This window comes from Salvelinus fontinalis, chromosome 9 (genome assembly GCF_029448725.1).
Source record: "Salvelinus fontinalis isolate EN_2023a chromosome 9, ASM2944872v1, whole genome shotgun sequence".
Lineage (NCBI taxonomy): Eukaryota > Metazoa > Chordata > Actinopteri > Salmoniformes > Salmonidae > Salvelinus > Salvelinus fontinalis.
Window position 1 is genome coordinate 47,258,554 of NC_074673.1, and position 13,494 is coordinate 47,272,047.

Here is a 13,494-nt window from a genome sequence, read left to right on the forward strand (position 1 = left end):
CCAAAAGTTTTGAGAATGACACAAATATTAATTTTCACAAAGTTTGCTGCTTCAGAGTCTTTAGATATTTTTGTCAGATGTTACTATGGAATACTGAAGTATAATTACAAGCATTTCATAAGTGTCAAAGGCTTTTATTGACAATTACATGAAGTTGATGCAAAGAGTCAATATTTGCAGTGTTGACCCTTCTTTTTCAAGACCTCTGCAATCCACCCTGGCATGCTGTCAATTAACTTCTGGGCCACATCCTGACTGATGGCAGCCCATTCTTGCATAATCAATGCTTGGAGTTTGTCAGAATTTGTGGGGTTTTGTTTGTCCACCCGCCTCTTGAGGATTGATCACAAGTTCTCAATGGGATTAAGGTCTGGGGAGTTTCCTGGCCATGGACACAAAATATCTATGTTTTGTTCCCCGAGCCACTTAGTTATCATTTTTGCCTTATGGCAAGGTGCGCCATCATGCTGGAAAAGGCATTGTTCGTCACCGAACTGTTCCCGGATGGTTGGGAGAAGTTGCTCTCGGAGGATATGTTGGTACCATTCTTTATTCATGGCTGTGTTCTTAGGCAAAATTGTGAGTGAGCTCACTCCCTTGGCTGAGAAGCAACCCCACACATGAATGGTCTCAGGATGCTTTACTTTTGGCATGACACAGGACTTATGGTAGCGCTCACCTTATCTTCTCCAGACAAGGTTTTTTCCGGATGTCCAAAACAATCGGAAAGGGGATTCATCAGAGAAAATGACTTTACCCCAGTCGTCAGCAGTCCAATCCCTGTACCTTTTGCAGAATATCAGTCTGTCCCTGATGTTTATCCTGGAGAGAAGTGGCTTCTTTGCTGCCCTTCTTGACACCAGGCAATCCTCCAAAAGTCTTCGCCTCACTGTGCGTGCAGATGCACTCACACCTGCTTGCTGTCATTCCTGAGCAAGCTCTGTACTGGTTGTGCCCCGATCCCGCAGCTGAATCAACTTTAGGAGACGGTCCTGGTGCTTGCTGGACTTTCTTGGGCGCCCTGAAGCCTTCTTCACAACAATTGAACCGCTCTCCTTGATGTTCGTAATGATCCGATAAATAGTTGATTTAGGTGCAATCTTACTGGCAACAAAATACTTACCTGTGAAGCCCTTTTGTGCAAAGCAATGATGACGGCACGTGTTTCCTTGCAAGTAACCATGGTTGACAGAGGAAAAACAATGATTCCAAGCACCACCCTCTTTTTGAAGCTTCCAGTCTGTTATTCGAACTCAATCAGCATGACAGAATGATCTTCAGCCTTGTCCTCGTCAACACTCACACCGGTGTTAACGAGAGAATCTCTGACATGATGTCAGCTGGTCCTTTTGTTGCAGGGCAGAATTGCAGTGGAAATGTTTTTTTGAGATTCAGTTCATTTGCATAGCAAAGAAGGAATTTACAATTAATTGCAATTCATCTGATCACTCTTCATAACATTCTGGAGTATATGCAAATTGCCATCATACAAACTGAGGCAGCAGACTTTGTGAAAATTAATATTTGCGTGATTCTCTAAACTTTTGGCCACGACTGTACAGTAAGTCAGACCTATATACTGTCCGACCCACACTATCTCTCCTAAGAGATTGGCTGGTGTTAGAAACCCTTCGCATCAATACACTTCAGCTTCGCCATTACTTTCAAAGGGGAATGTCAAGAGCAGGCCTTTGATACTATAACAAGCTTGGGAAGATGTCTGGCGGAAGATGTAACATATTACCCTATAAGACTCTTTGAAGAAAATCCCTAATCAAAAGTCTACTTTCCAAAATGTTCCTGAGCGCTGTGCACTTAGCTTCCATCTCCAACCTCCAATAGAAGGCGACTTCTCCCCTGACTGTCACTCTGCTTTCAAATCAAGAAGCCAAGTCATTAGAGGGAAGAGAACCAGTAGACAAAAATGGAGGGAAACGGCGACAGACTGGGTTTTTGTCAAGATTGCGTTTGATCTGGATATGTTTGGAATCAAGCACACGGGTGCAAAGATGTGGCATCAAATGGGCAGGACAAAATGTCTGCCAAGAGTAAGCTTTCATGTGACTCCAACCTCTTTCAGGGAATTTCAGTATTTTGTATCTTTGCATGCTTGAAGGGGGCTCCCGAGTGGCACAGCGGTCAAAGAGAATGCATCTCAGTGCTAGAGGCGTCATTACAGACCCGGGTTCAATACCAGGCTGTATCACAACTGGCCATGATTGGGAGTCCCATAGGACGGTGCACCATTGACCCAGTGTCATCTGGGTTTGTATGGGGTAGGCCGTCAATTGTAAATAATAATTTGTTCTTAACTGACTTGCCTGGTTAAATAAAATGTAAAAAGGGGAAGAGAACAGTAGCAACCTTTTTCGAAAGAGGATACAAATTGGTTACTTTGCTTGGCTGAGGTAGTGCATCAAAGCAGAAATCTGTAATAAAATATTTATAATTAAGTCCAATTGACATCCACCTGCTTTCTTTGTCTCATGGCAGTATGCATTGATTCTGATCCACATTGTTGGTTAAAGCTGCAATCGTACAAAACTTGTTCCGGCTTAGTTTTCTATTCTTACTGCCATTGTTCAAGGTTAGAATAAGCTATGAGTAGTACACATCAGAATGTCATAACTGGAGGCATGAAGTGATTGTGCCGTAAACATTGAAAGCTCAGGGCATCTGTGGACAAGTGTGTAGGAAATAAAGCATAATAGTAAAGCGAAATTGAAATATGTGAGCTGTGGACAAAAACAAGCTGTGGACAAAAACAAGGGCAAATACTCCATCGCATTGCTGTGTTACTGTGTGTAACCCTTGATGAGCAAAACATTTTTTATCAAAAAAAGAATAAAAATACTGAGCTATATTGTATGCAAGAAAAAAAGTTGAAATTAGATTTTATACTAACAAATCGCTCACAGCGTCACGCCCTGACCATAGAGAGCCCTCGGTTCTCTATGGTGTTTAGGTCAGAGCGTGACTGGGGGGGTTATCTAGTGTTTAGATTTCTAGGTTGGTGGTTTGTGTGGTTCCCAATTAGAGGCAGCTGGTAATCGTTGCCGCTAATTGGGGATCATATTTAGGTAGGCTTTTCCCCCACCTGCATTTGTGGGATATTGATTGTTTGTTAGTGTGCTTTGGCACTACATCATCACGGTCTTTGTAAGGTTTGTTATTTTGTTTTGTTAGTTTCACTTCAATAAATATGTGAAATCATATTCACGCTGCGCCTTGGTCCACACATTTCCAAGATCGTGACGCACAGGAAGTTATTTTGTTTAAAAGGTAGTCTTTTTTTATCTCAAAAAGATATGTGTCTAAATGATTGGCACCACTAAAATGAAGTATCATGCATGCAAAATCCATTTGTTATCCATCACCATGGGGAAAGGCAAAAAACTGACAAATGGTTTTGACCATGTACAAAACAATAGCGAAACAACTAAATATACCACTATTAGCTCAATAATTACGAAGTTCAAAACCACTGGAACAGTGGTAAACTTGCCTGGTAGAGGTCACATGCGTAACTTGTCCCCACACACAGTGAGGAAGATGATTCTGGAGGCAAAGGGCCACAGTTGGAGAATTACAGAAATTGGTTGAATCTTTGGTTCACCAAGATTGACGCCACTTGCATGCCAATAGGCTCTTTGGAAAGGTTGTGAGAGAAAAAACTTTAATGACAGTGACAACAGACTTCCCAATGTGTTCTCCAATCTCATAAAACATTATAAAAAAGGTTTAGTGCCGTTATCCTTGCAAGGGGAGTGTGCACAAAGTAACAAAAATTATTTTGACACATCTTTTTGAGAAAAAATTATATTACTTGTTAAACAAAATTAGTATAATAAAACAATTTTTAAAAAATGGAGCTAAGCTCAGTATTTGTATTATTTATTTTATATAGTATTTTTTTGCTAATCTTTTAACAATTTTGGATGTGACTGTAGTAGGTCTACCAATATTTAATTGAAACACTAGTTATTTTTTTATTATATTGTTCATTTTGACTAAGTGCCTATGTGCTTAGTTCTATTGAAATCACATGACTATACCGGGGAAAATATGATGACATTAACAGTAGGAACAAAGGGGAGGGGGAAAAAACTATCTGCAGTCATTGCATGGATTTTCTTGCTTGGATGGACACACTCATTCGGGGGTGGCAAGTAGCCTAGTGGTTAGAGCGTTGGACTAGTAACCGAAAGGTTGCAAGATCGAATCACTGAGCTGACAAGGTAAAAATCTGTTCTGCCTCTGAACAAAGCAGTTAACCCACTGTTCCTAGGCCATCATTGAAAATAAGACTTTGTTCTTAACTGACTTCAGTAGTTAAACAAATGTTTTAAAAAATATATGGGAAATTAGGTGCTTAGAGCTACTGTACAGCCTGTGAACATGTCTACAGCTCAACACCAGAGACGAATGCTGACAATATCACCAGCGGCACACGGACAGCATGATGGAATGTAGACACCGTGCCCTCTGACCTTAGGCCATTGTGTCAATAAAGATATTTAATTATCCTGATTAATTACCATCAATGATCAAGGCCCTTCAAGACCACCCCCACAAAGCCATAGAGCATGTTCTAATTTCCCTCAAGTGACTCTCTCTGTCTCCTCCCCCCTCTCTCTTTCTCTCCCCTCTCTCTCTACCCACCCCCCTCTCTCACTCTCTCTTTCAGACTAATACATGGAAATCAATAGGACCACAAAAGGATGTTTACCCCTTATTTACTGTGATTTATGGACCAAAATGCCCACATAGCCTGAAGACATACAATGTAACAAAACACTAGAAAGAATAAGGAACACAGGCAATACAGTAAGGGTTCATTGAAAATCGTTATCACTGTATAGAATTCACTGCCATTTTGGCTTTAACATTGATGAGGATGAGATTGATGTTGGCCCCGGAGTTCTGTCAAGAAATAACAAAAAATGACAGTTTGTAATATGAAGTGACAGCTATTTAATTGCGTGAAAACCTCCATTTAATATATGACGTGTCAAAACCAGAGAACATTTGCACCATAGAGCTGAAGTATATCCCTTTCGATATTGAGTTCCTTTTGATTCCCTCTCCTCCACTACTAAAGATAAGTGCTCACATAGTATTCAATGTTATCATCACCGCAAGATACTGAAAAACTGAGTAACAGAGAATTAAATGAGGAGTTTGCAACGCAGAGCAATTATAATTTAACAGAGCACTTAAGACGCCTGACCTACTTGACACACAGACACACTTTCAAAGAACCAAACAATTTATTTTAGTTGTTGAAGTGACCCACTAGTTCTGCATTATATCACATTGCAGTGGATCGTGTACCACTACTTGGTGCATAAATGTCTGTTGATCCTATGACTCTTTCCATTTCCCAGTGGAGAACAGCTTTTGTACCATGACTTATATGGCTTCAGTTCTGTATTTGTGGCTTCAAGGTAGGAGAAACTATAGAGCTGTTCCACCAGTGAAGAGGAAACACTGCAGGGTAAGAACTACATAAGAAGCAAGTGGATACATCTGTGATTGTATAATGGCACTTTGCACTGCAGTATGACTAAACCTTAGCCTCACATAGGATGTAATGAGAGAAGAGAGCACAGCTGTGACGCAACGCTAAATCAAACATCATTGACATTTCACAGGATACAGTATCTGATGTTAATGTCTGAGAACACTTACTGTATGCCAACGAAGGTGCATCCATTTCCCGGTTTCCTGTTTACTCCGTCTATGCGATGACACACATGTCTGTACACACATTTGCTTGCATCGACAGATACACATACACACACATACTGTCAGTACACATGCAAATGTTCATAAACAGTACCAGTCAAATGTTTGGACACACTTACTCAATCCAGGGCTTTTCTTTATTTTTACTATTTTCTACATTGTAGAATAATAGTGAAGACATCACAACTATGAAATAACACATATGGAATCATGTAGTAACCAAAAAAGTGTTAAAGAAAATCTGTCACACCCTGATCTGTTTCACCTGTCCTTGTGATTGTCTTCACCCCCCTCAAGGTGTCACCCATCTTCCCTATTACCCTCAGTGTATTTATACCTGTATTCTCTGTTTGTCTGTTGACAGTTCGTCTCTTGCCAAGTCAACCAGCGTTTTTCCAAGCTCCTGTTTTTCCTAGTCTCTCTTTTCTAGTCCTCCCGGCTCTGACCTTTTGCCTGCCCTGACACTGACCCCGCTTGCCTGACCATTCTGCCTAGGCCTAACCTCAAGCCTCCCTGCCGCCCTGTACCGTTTGGACTCTGACCTGGTTATGAACTCTTGCCTGTCTTCGACCTGCCTCTTGCCTGCCCCTCGTTGTTCAATAAATATCAGAGACTATAACCATCTGCCTCCTGTGTCTGCATCAGGGTCTCGCCTTGTGTCGTTATAAAATCTAAATATATTTAAAATGTGAGATTCTTCAAAGTAGCCACCCTTTGCCTTGATGGCAGCTTTGCACACTCTTGGCATCTTTTGACTGGTACTGTATGTCTGCACCAAACACCTGGTTCTAAACACAAAATGCATTCTTTAGCATGTCAGCACTTTTCGTTTTCTTTATAGGTTTACGAGAGGGATGGGGATATCGTGTGATATTGCAATGGCCACAAACAAAAAAATAAGCACACACACATGCACACACACACACACGCACAAACACACATATGGACAATGATCAGAGGTGGTGCTGATTCAGCCGTGTGTCTTGTTGCATGATTACTCTGCAGACAGCGACAGATAAAAGATGCCCATGCAGCTCCTCTCCACACGGCACTAAAACTCAATCTCGAGTTGCTAATAAAATGTACTCAAGCTGCTCCCCTCGCTCCCACACCAGGGAAAGAATAGAGTGAAAAGGCCCGGAGTGCTTTTGACAGGGGCAAACAGATTTCAAACCGTCTACCTTGCTCAGGCAAAATTACATGAGCTTTATAATGGAGGGAGATACCAACATGGGGGTATTTTTGGAAAGCTGAGATTGGTGTTTCTTTTTTCTTCTCCCCTCGGTCCTGTTGCTGCCTGGCTACTCTTACCGTGCGTTTACCAAATCCTGTTTGGTGTGTCTGCCATGTCGCCAAAGGATTTGTCCCAAAGTGCCTGTGTTCCAGAAAAACTCAAAATCATCAAGGATTACATTTTTTGCCGCCCCCACAGTGGGGACATTGTCGGCAGCACAATGCAACTCTCAGTAGACAAGCGCTGTATATGCTAAGCTTAGTGATGTGGAATTCATTTTGGAACACCCTCGGGCTGATCTGGCTGTCTCCCTCAGTCGGCTTAAGTGCAAGACCTTTTTATAATTTTCTGCACACAATAGTTAGTATGTGCCACTTGCTTTCGCTGGATCATGGCGCATCCGCTTTGTTAATGACAGAATGCGCTGCCTTTTTTGTCACGCTGTCGTGATTTGATGCCTTCCCTACTGACTTTTAAAAAAGATGATAATAATCAGGCGATCTGGCCGTGTTGTTAACAGACGAATCTATCAGCACTGCAGCGTTGTGTGCATCCTATTGCAGATAAGGAGCTTATAAGGGGGGGGGGGGGGGGGGGGGCGAGTGAGAGAGAGAGCACGGCGACAACAGCTCCATAATTATTCTCATTACTTCAAGTCACCGTGTCACAACAATAAGTGTCGTCTGGGATATGGGCAACGGACAGCCGTCTGCCTCTGCATATCCCCAGACACAAACAGAGTTTTGGGGGCGAAAAAAAGCTCAAACACAGCCATACACTCACATCCTGCATTTTTTTATGAATAAAATTGTTATTGTAAAAATATCATGAATTCAAACACAATGTACGTACATACATTTTCCCTGCACACACACACTCAAAGAAACACATTTACACAGAATGTGTGGATCTGATGCCTTTGTCTCCAGAGGTCTTCAACACAAACACATGCATCCAAATCTTCAGACATACAGCATGTCTCTGCAAAATGGTTGTTTGTGCCTCAGAGAGTTACTGTACATTCGAAGAGTGCTACATACGGATGTTTCATTTCAAGCTAGAGCAAACCCGTTCCCCCACATATTCCCAGAGATATTGAAAGTGAAATTCCGGTGGAATGAAATTACAGTGCTATAACTGGAGTTCTAAGTTATAATGATGGCTGGAACAGAGCTTATGGAATGGCATCAAACACATGGAAACCTTGTGTTTGATGTGTTTGATACCATTCCACCTATTCCGCTCTGGCCATTACCATGAGCCCGTTCTTCCCAATTAAGGTACCACCAACCTCCTATGCCATCCATCCATCACCTCTTGGCTACCAAAAGCATGGCATTGATTGGCTGGGGTGTGAGATAGTCCAGACTATCATGGTTAGGGTCTGTATAGCATTGGGATGAAGATACACGCCAGCAACAGACTATTGTCTCTCTGTTGTTCACTGCCTATCTCTGCAGTGCACTGTTTAAACAGTCAGGTTTGCACTGAGGGAACGCACAGACCTCTGCAGGAGGGTTCTTCCTCGTCCCCAGATAATGCTCTTCCCTCAGTGCTTAAGAAAGAACATGCTGTACCTGTGCATTTCTTGGGGCTCCCAGGTCGCTTGCCATGCATCCCTAACTTGCACGCAAAGTTTTCTTCCCAGAATTCCGCGAACCACACGTTCCTTCTGTTGTTGGAGAGGGAGCGACTCCGGAAGTAACGGTCGAAGGCTGAGATAAGGATGAAAATTGAATAGAGGAATAAAAACAGACAAAATAAACTTATTTCAGCCTGAAGCCACATTCTATAACACAAAAGTGTTATACATCTCACAGTGCTTCATATACATGCATTATTTCCCATTGTTTGCTGAGTATGGTCAACAAGGCTCAGTGTCTCCTGTTCTCTCACCGTCCACGGAGGCTCTCTTGGGGAGGATGGTAATGGCCCCCTCTGCCACTTTCTCCTGCTGGACCACAGGGGAGATCTTGGACCCCCAGCTGTCTGAGCCAACCCAAAGGAAGTGACCAGTCTGGTTGTTGCGTTTGGCCGCGTCCAGGATACGCCTGTGAGAAGAAAACAAAGTTGTTACATTCCGATTCACTGAATTTCGATTCACTGAATTTCATTTCACTGAATTTCAATTCACTTAATTCCGATTCACTTCCTGTATATATTCGACCCCAACCGCAACATCATCCAACAGCATACCACCCTGCATCCCACCACTGGCTTGCCACTGATGCTAAGTAGGGTCGGTCCTGGGTGGGAGACCAGATGCTGCTGGAAGTGGTGTGGAGAGCCAGTAGGAGGCACTCTTTCCTCTCGTCTAAAAAAAGATCCCAATTCCCCAGGGCAGTCATTGTGGATATTTCCCTGTGTAGGGTACCGTCTTTTTGATGAGAATTAAACGTGTGTCCTGACTCTCTGTGGTCACTAAAAGATCCCATGCCACTTAGCGTAAGAGTAGGGGTGTTAACCCTGTTGTCCTGGTTAAATTCCCAATCTGGCCCTAGCACCGTACCATCATGGCCAGCTAATTGTCCCCAGCTTCCAATTGGATATTTCATCCCTCCTCCTCTCCCCTATAACTATTCCCCAGGTCATTGCAGGAAATGAAAATGTGTTCTCAATCAAAATAAGGGTTGAATAAAATAAATATGCAATTATAAAGAGAGAGAGAAAGATATTCAACTGTCATTGTCCAATCTGAGATACATATCCAATATCTCCAATGATCCATCTAAGCTCTGCTAACCTGATGGCTTCCATATAGCTATTTAAAGAAATTGGTAAATGTGGAAGGAAACCATATTACAGTTTTGATTCCTGCAAAGCCACCCTCACCAGACCTTCTCAACTCCTCCTCAGTTCAACCTCAGGGAGATCCGGTCTAATATAACCATTTTAGGAAAGATGTGTGGCTCGACACCAGTCCTCAGGAGTTTGGAAAACTGAGTTTAGTTATTACCCTCAGGTGCTGAGCTTTCGGTTGAGGAGCATTAGAAATGTCGTTTTTCTCCCCCTCTCTCGAGTTGCAGGTATTCGGTTGAGAGAGCTTTCATTCAAGTTCTAATATTAAAATGTGCAGATGATCATTGCCGCTTAATTCAATCTTATTCAGATCAAGGCGAGATAACCAGAGTTCTTTATGTGCTGAAAGGAACTGCAATACAATGCACTCCACCGCATAGACAGGCTGTCTTACCTATAGTGTCCCGGAGTTAATCAGAACATCGTTATCTCAATCCACAGTGAAGGGTTTGTGGATTAACGGATGGAGGATAAACACTGTTTTTAACTCGCTGGCGACTAGAGTGCACTGACTGAAGGAGGACGTGTGTGTGTGTGAGACAGAGACACACACCTAATGTCGTCCTCATTGGCAAACATGATGACGGCTCGGGCGTTGGAGGTCTCAAGCAATCGCAGAATGAGCTTGTCAAACTCCCCCGGCTTGGGCTCCCTGGGGATCTTCAGAGACTGGGCAATGCACACACCACCTGTGGGGAGAGGAGGAGGGAGGGAAAGAGAGAGAGGAGGGATGGACAAAGGGAAGGGATGAAGGAGAGAAGGAAGTGGAATGGTGGACGGGGAGGGGTAAAAGAGAGAGCAGTAGAGGTATGGAGGGAGGATGTGGGAGAAGGGGTTGTAGGCATAGAGAGGGAAAGATGGTGAGAAAGAGAGAGGGGGAAGATAGAGGGTTGGAAAGAAAGAGAAGTGGAGGGGTTGCAAGAGATGTAGTGAGGAGGGAGATGTGTGAAAGAGAGGAATGGAGGGGTGGAGATACGTAGGAGCAAGAGAGAGATAGGAGTGAAGATGTGGAGATGGGAATGTGTTGAGGAGAGCAAGACAGAGAGCCAAAAAGAGTGGATAAGAGAGAGAGGTGAGGTAGATAAGAGAAGAAGGTGGGAATGAGACAGCAAGTAGAGGGTGAGAGGAAATGAAGGAGAAAGTGAAGATGAAGGAGAGATGAGGGATGGATTTGAGGAGGAGAGAGGACAGAGTGGATAAGAAGAAAATGGAGAGGAAAGAAAATAGACAGGGAAAGACAGTGAAGGGTCATGGCAGAGAGAACAGGGATAGAGAGAGATGGAGGAAGGGAGGGAGAGAGAGAGTGGGAGAGAGAAACAGACCATCACTATCTGATTCATTCATGTGGACAGTAGCAGCATACAGATGAGGGAGCCAGAGAAATCCTTCCATCCATCCAGTCCCTACATCCACTCTTGAGTGTGAGAACTGCATTACATTTCAGATTATATCAAATTGTATCACTTGGTTTTAGGTGTTTAAAAAACATCAGGTGGCGCCTGACAGACTGTATTATCGACTTATGTGCTTAGCTTGATTTGTTTGCACTCAAAAACCTCTGCCAGATGTGACGAATCCATCACAGGGAATATAAATAAACAGCACTTGATAAAGCGCGTCAGTGCATCAACAGGAGAAGTCCTCCATCTTTAATTGGGTCCATAATAACCTTCCATATTTTTCAGACTTCTCTATTATATCATTAGGCTCTCTGCTCTACCTTAAGCGATGATCTCCCCTTGAAATCCAATCTCTCGTTACAGTCTATCTGCAACAGTTCCATCTCTTTGTGTCTCTTCCAGCTCCATCAGGGAGCCATCTCGCCACATTACTGTCCCAAACACAACGAGTTATTAACCCTAAATTGATACCTTTTTAAGGGTAATGGCCAATCTGCTTCCCCTGGTGTTCCCAACTTCCAAATTGTTATGCTTAGTTGTTGTCATCTATATCATTGTTGGGTGTAATTAAGGGAGTTTGGGGGATGTTCGTGTGCGTCACATCTCTGAGGGGCGCCATGATGGGATATTGTCTGAAGGAAATCGCTGATAAAACTTCAAAATGAATGCGACATAATCTAGTAAACACTTCTGAAAGTTTAGTTAAATGTATGACTAAATGTTGTCTCGGAGGGTACAGTAAACAAGGTTTAGAGCTAGCTGTTTCGTGACTTGCTGTGACCTTCCACCCTCAGCCACCTGCCACCACGCGATGCAGAGGGCACATTGTACACACATGAATCTATCGCTATCGCCTAGAAGGCTTGTTTTTCGTTGGAGGCCAGGAAGGAGCTGGTACGATGTACATTACTGGTGGTTTTAGTGATGTTATATATATGTCACGATCGTCGTATGAGAGAGACCAAGGCGCAGTCTGGTATGCGTACATTCTCTTTAATGAATGAACACTGAACAAAAACAACAAAACCAACTAACGAAACGTGAAGCTATACAAATAGTGCAGACAGGCAACTAAACATAGACAAGATCCCACAAACACAAAAGGGAAATGGCTGCCTAACGATAAACTGCTGCCTCTGATTGGGAACCATATCAGGCCACCATAGACATACAAATTCACCTAGATAACCCACTCAAGTCACCATTATGCCCCAACCAACACAGAGAAAAAACAGCTTACTATGTTCAGGGCGTGACAATATATGCAGGCCTCAACCACTACCCTGAGGGGACTTGATTCAGTGTATCATGCAGCCCTCAGGTTCATTACAAATCAAAAACGTCTAACACATCCTTGTGAACTCTACAGCGCTGTTGGCTGGTCGTCATTGACCTTGCATAGGCTTTAACACTGGTATACACTGATTTATATGGCCATATCTCTGTTCTTTTTTAGTCTGGTCGGTAAATAAATATCAATTACGGTCCCATTCTCATTTGCTTCTAACAGTACCAAATATTAGAGCAGGTCATGGTTGAAATAGTTTTAGTTACTCAGCTCCGTGGTCCTGGAATTCTCTCCTGAACATTTTCAAATTTGATGATCTAGTTTCGTTGGTGGAGTTTAAACACTTGATCGATGTACATATCCTAGAAGAGTGTAATTGTCTTTAGGACAGCTGTTTTTAGTCAAGACTTTCGTGTTAACGTAATATGTAATTGTTGTACTGTATGTGTGTTTATAGTTTTGTTTAATGTTGTGTTGGTGTATGTTAGTTGTTTTGTCTGAAACGTTGTTCCCCCTGCTGCTATTGGACCAGGTCTCTCTTGGAAAGGAGATGTTCTCAATGAGAGAAACCTGTATAAATAAAGGTAAAATAAAAAATACAAAAAAGAAAATCAGCAGCCTTACACCATGGATTTATGAAACCTCTCACCAAATCTGTTCTGCTATGTTGGCATTTCCACTATATAGCCCTTCAAGTTGAAATACCATAGGACTCCCCAGTTAGAGTGCTCAGAGTAGATCGCCATCAAATCCAGTTCAAGTGCTGTGTATATCATATTTCCATTTTATCTGTACCCTGTATTCATGCATGTATTATGTCAATGTCTTCAAGTATCTATCTTGCAGGGTGGGAGTAGCATCTGTGTGTGAACACCCAATAAATCAGAAATCTAATCCAATTCCCAATTTGATTAATTGTTATCTAATGAATGGACAGATTCCCCATGTCACTACATAGTAATTAAACCACTACATGATCGTGCATCGCTCAGCGCTGCAAACTGGGGAAAGGTCTTTGCCTGATT

The 13,494-nt window shown here is 42.7% G+C and overlaps 1 protein-coding gene across 2 annotated transcripts in view; it reads right to left on the reverse strand.

The window, feature by feature from the left end:
* The window catches only part of LOC129862723 (metabotropic glutamate receptor 8-like), a 238,714-nt gene that overhangs the window by 60,624 nt on the left and 164,596 nt on the right, over nucleotides 1-13,494 (reverse strand). For both annotated transcript variants that reach the window (XM_055934632.1, XM_055934631.1), the window contains exons 4-6: nucleotides 10,335-10,470; nucleotides 8,879-9,033; nucleotides 8,560-8,697 (exon numbers count right to left, since the gene is read on the reverse strand). In XM_055934632.1, the coding sequence (XP_055790607.1) occupies nucleotides 8,560-8,697; nucleotides 8,879-9,033; nucleotides 10,335-10,470 (429 nt within the window). The remainder of the gene's footprint in view (nucleotides 1-8,559; nucleotides 8,698-8,878; nucleotides 9,034-10,334; nucleotides 10,471-13,494) is intronic.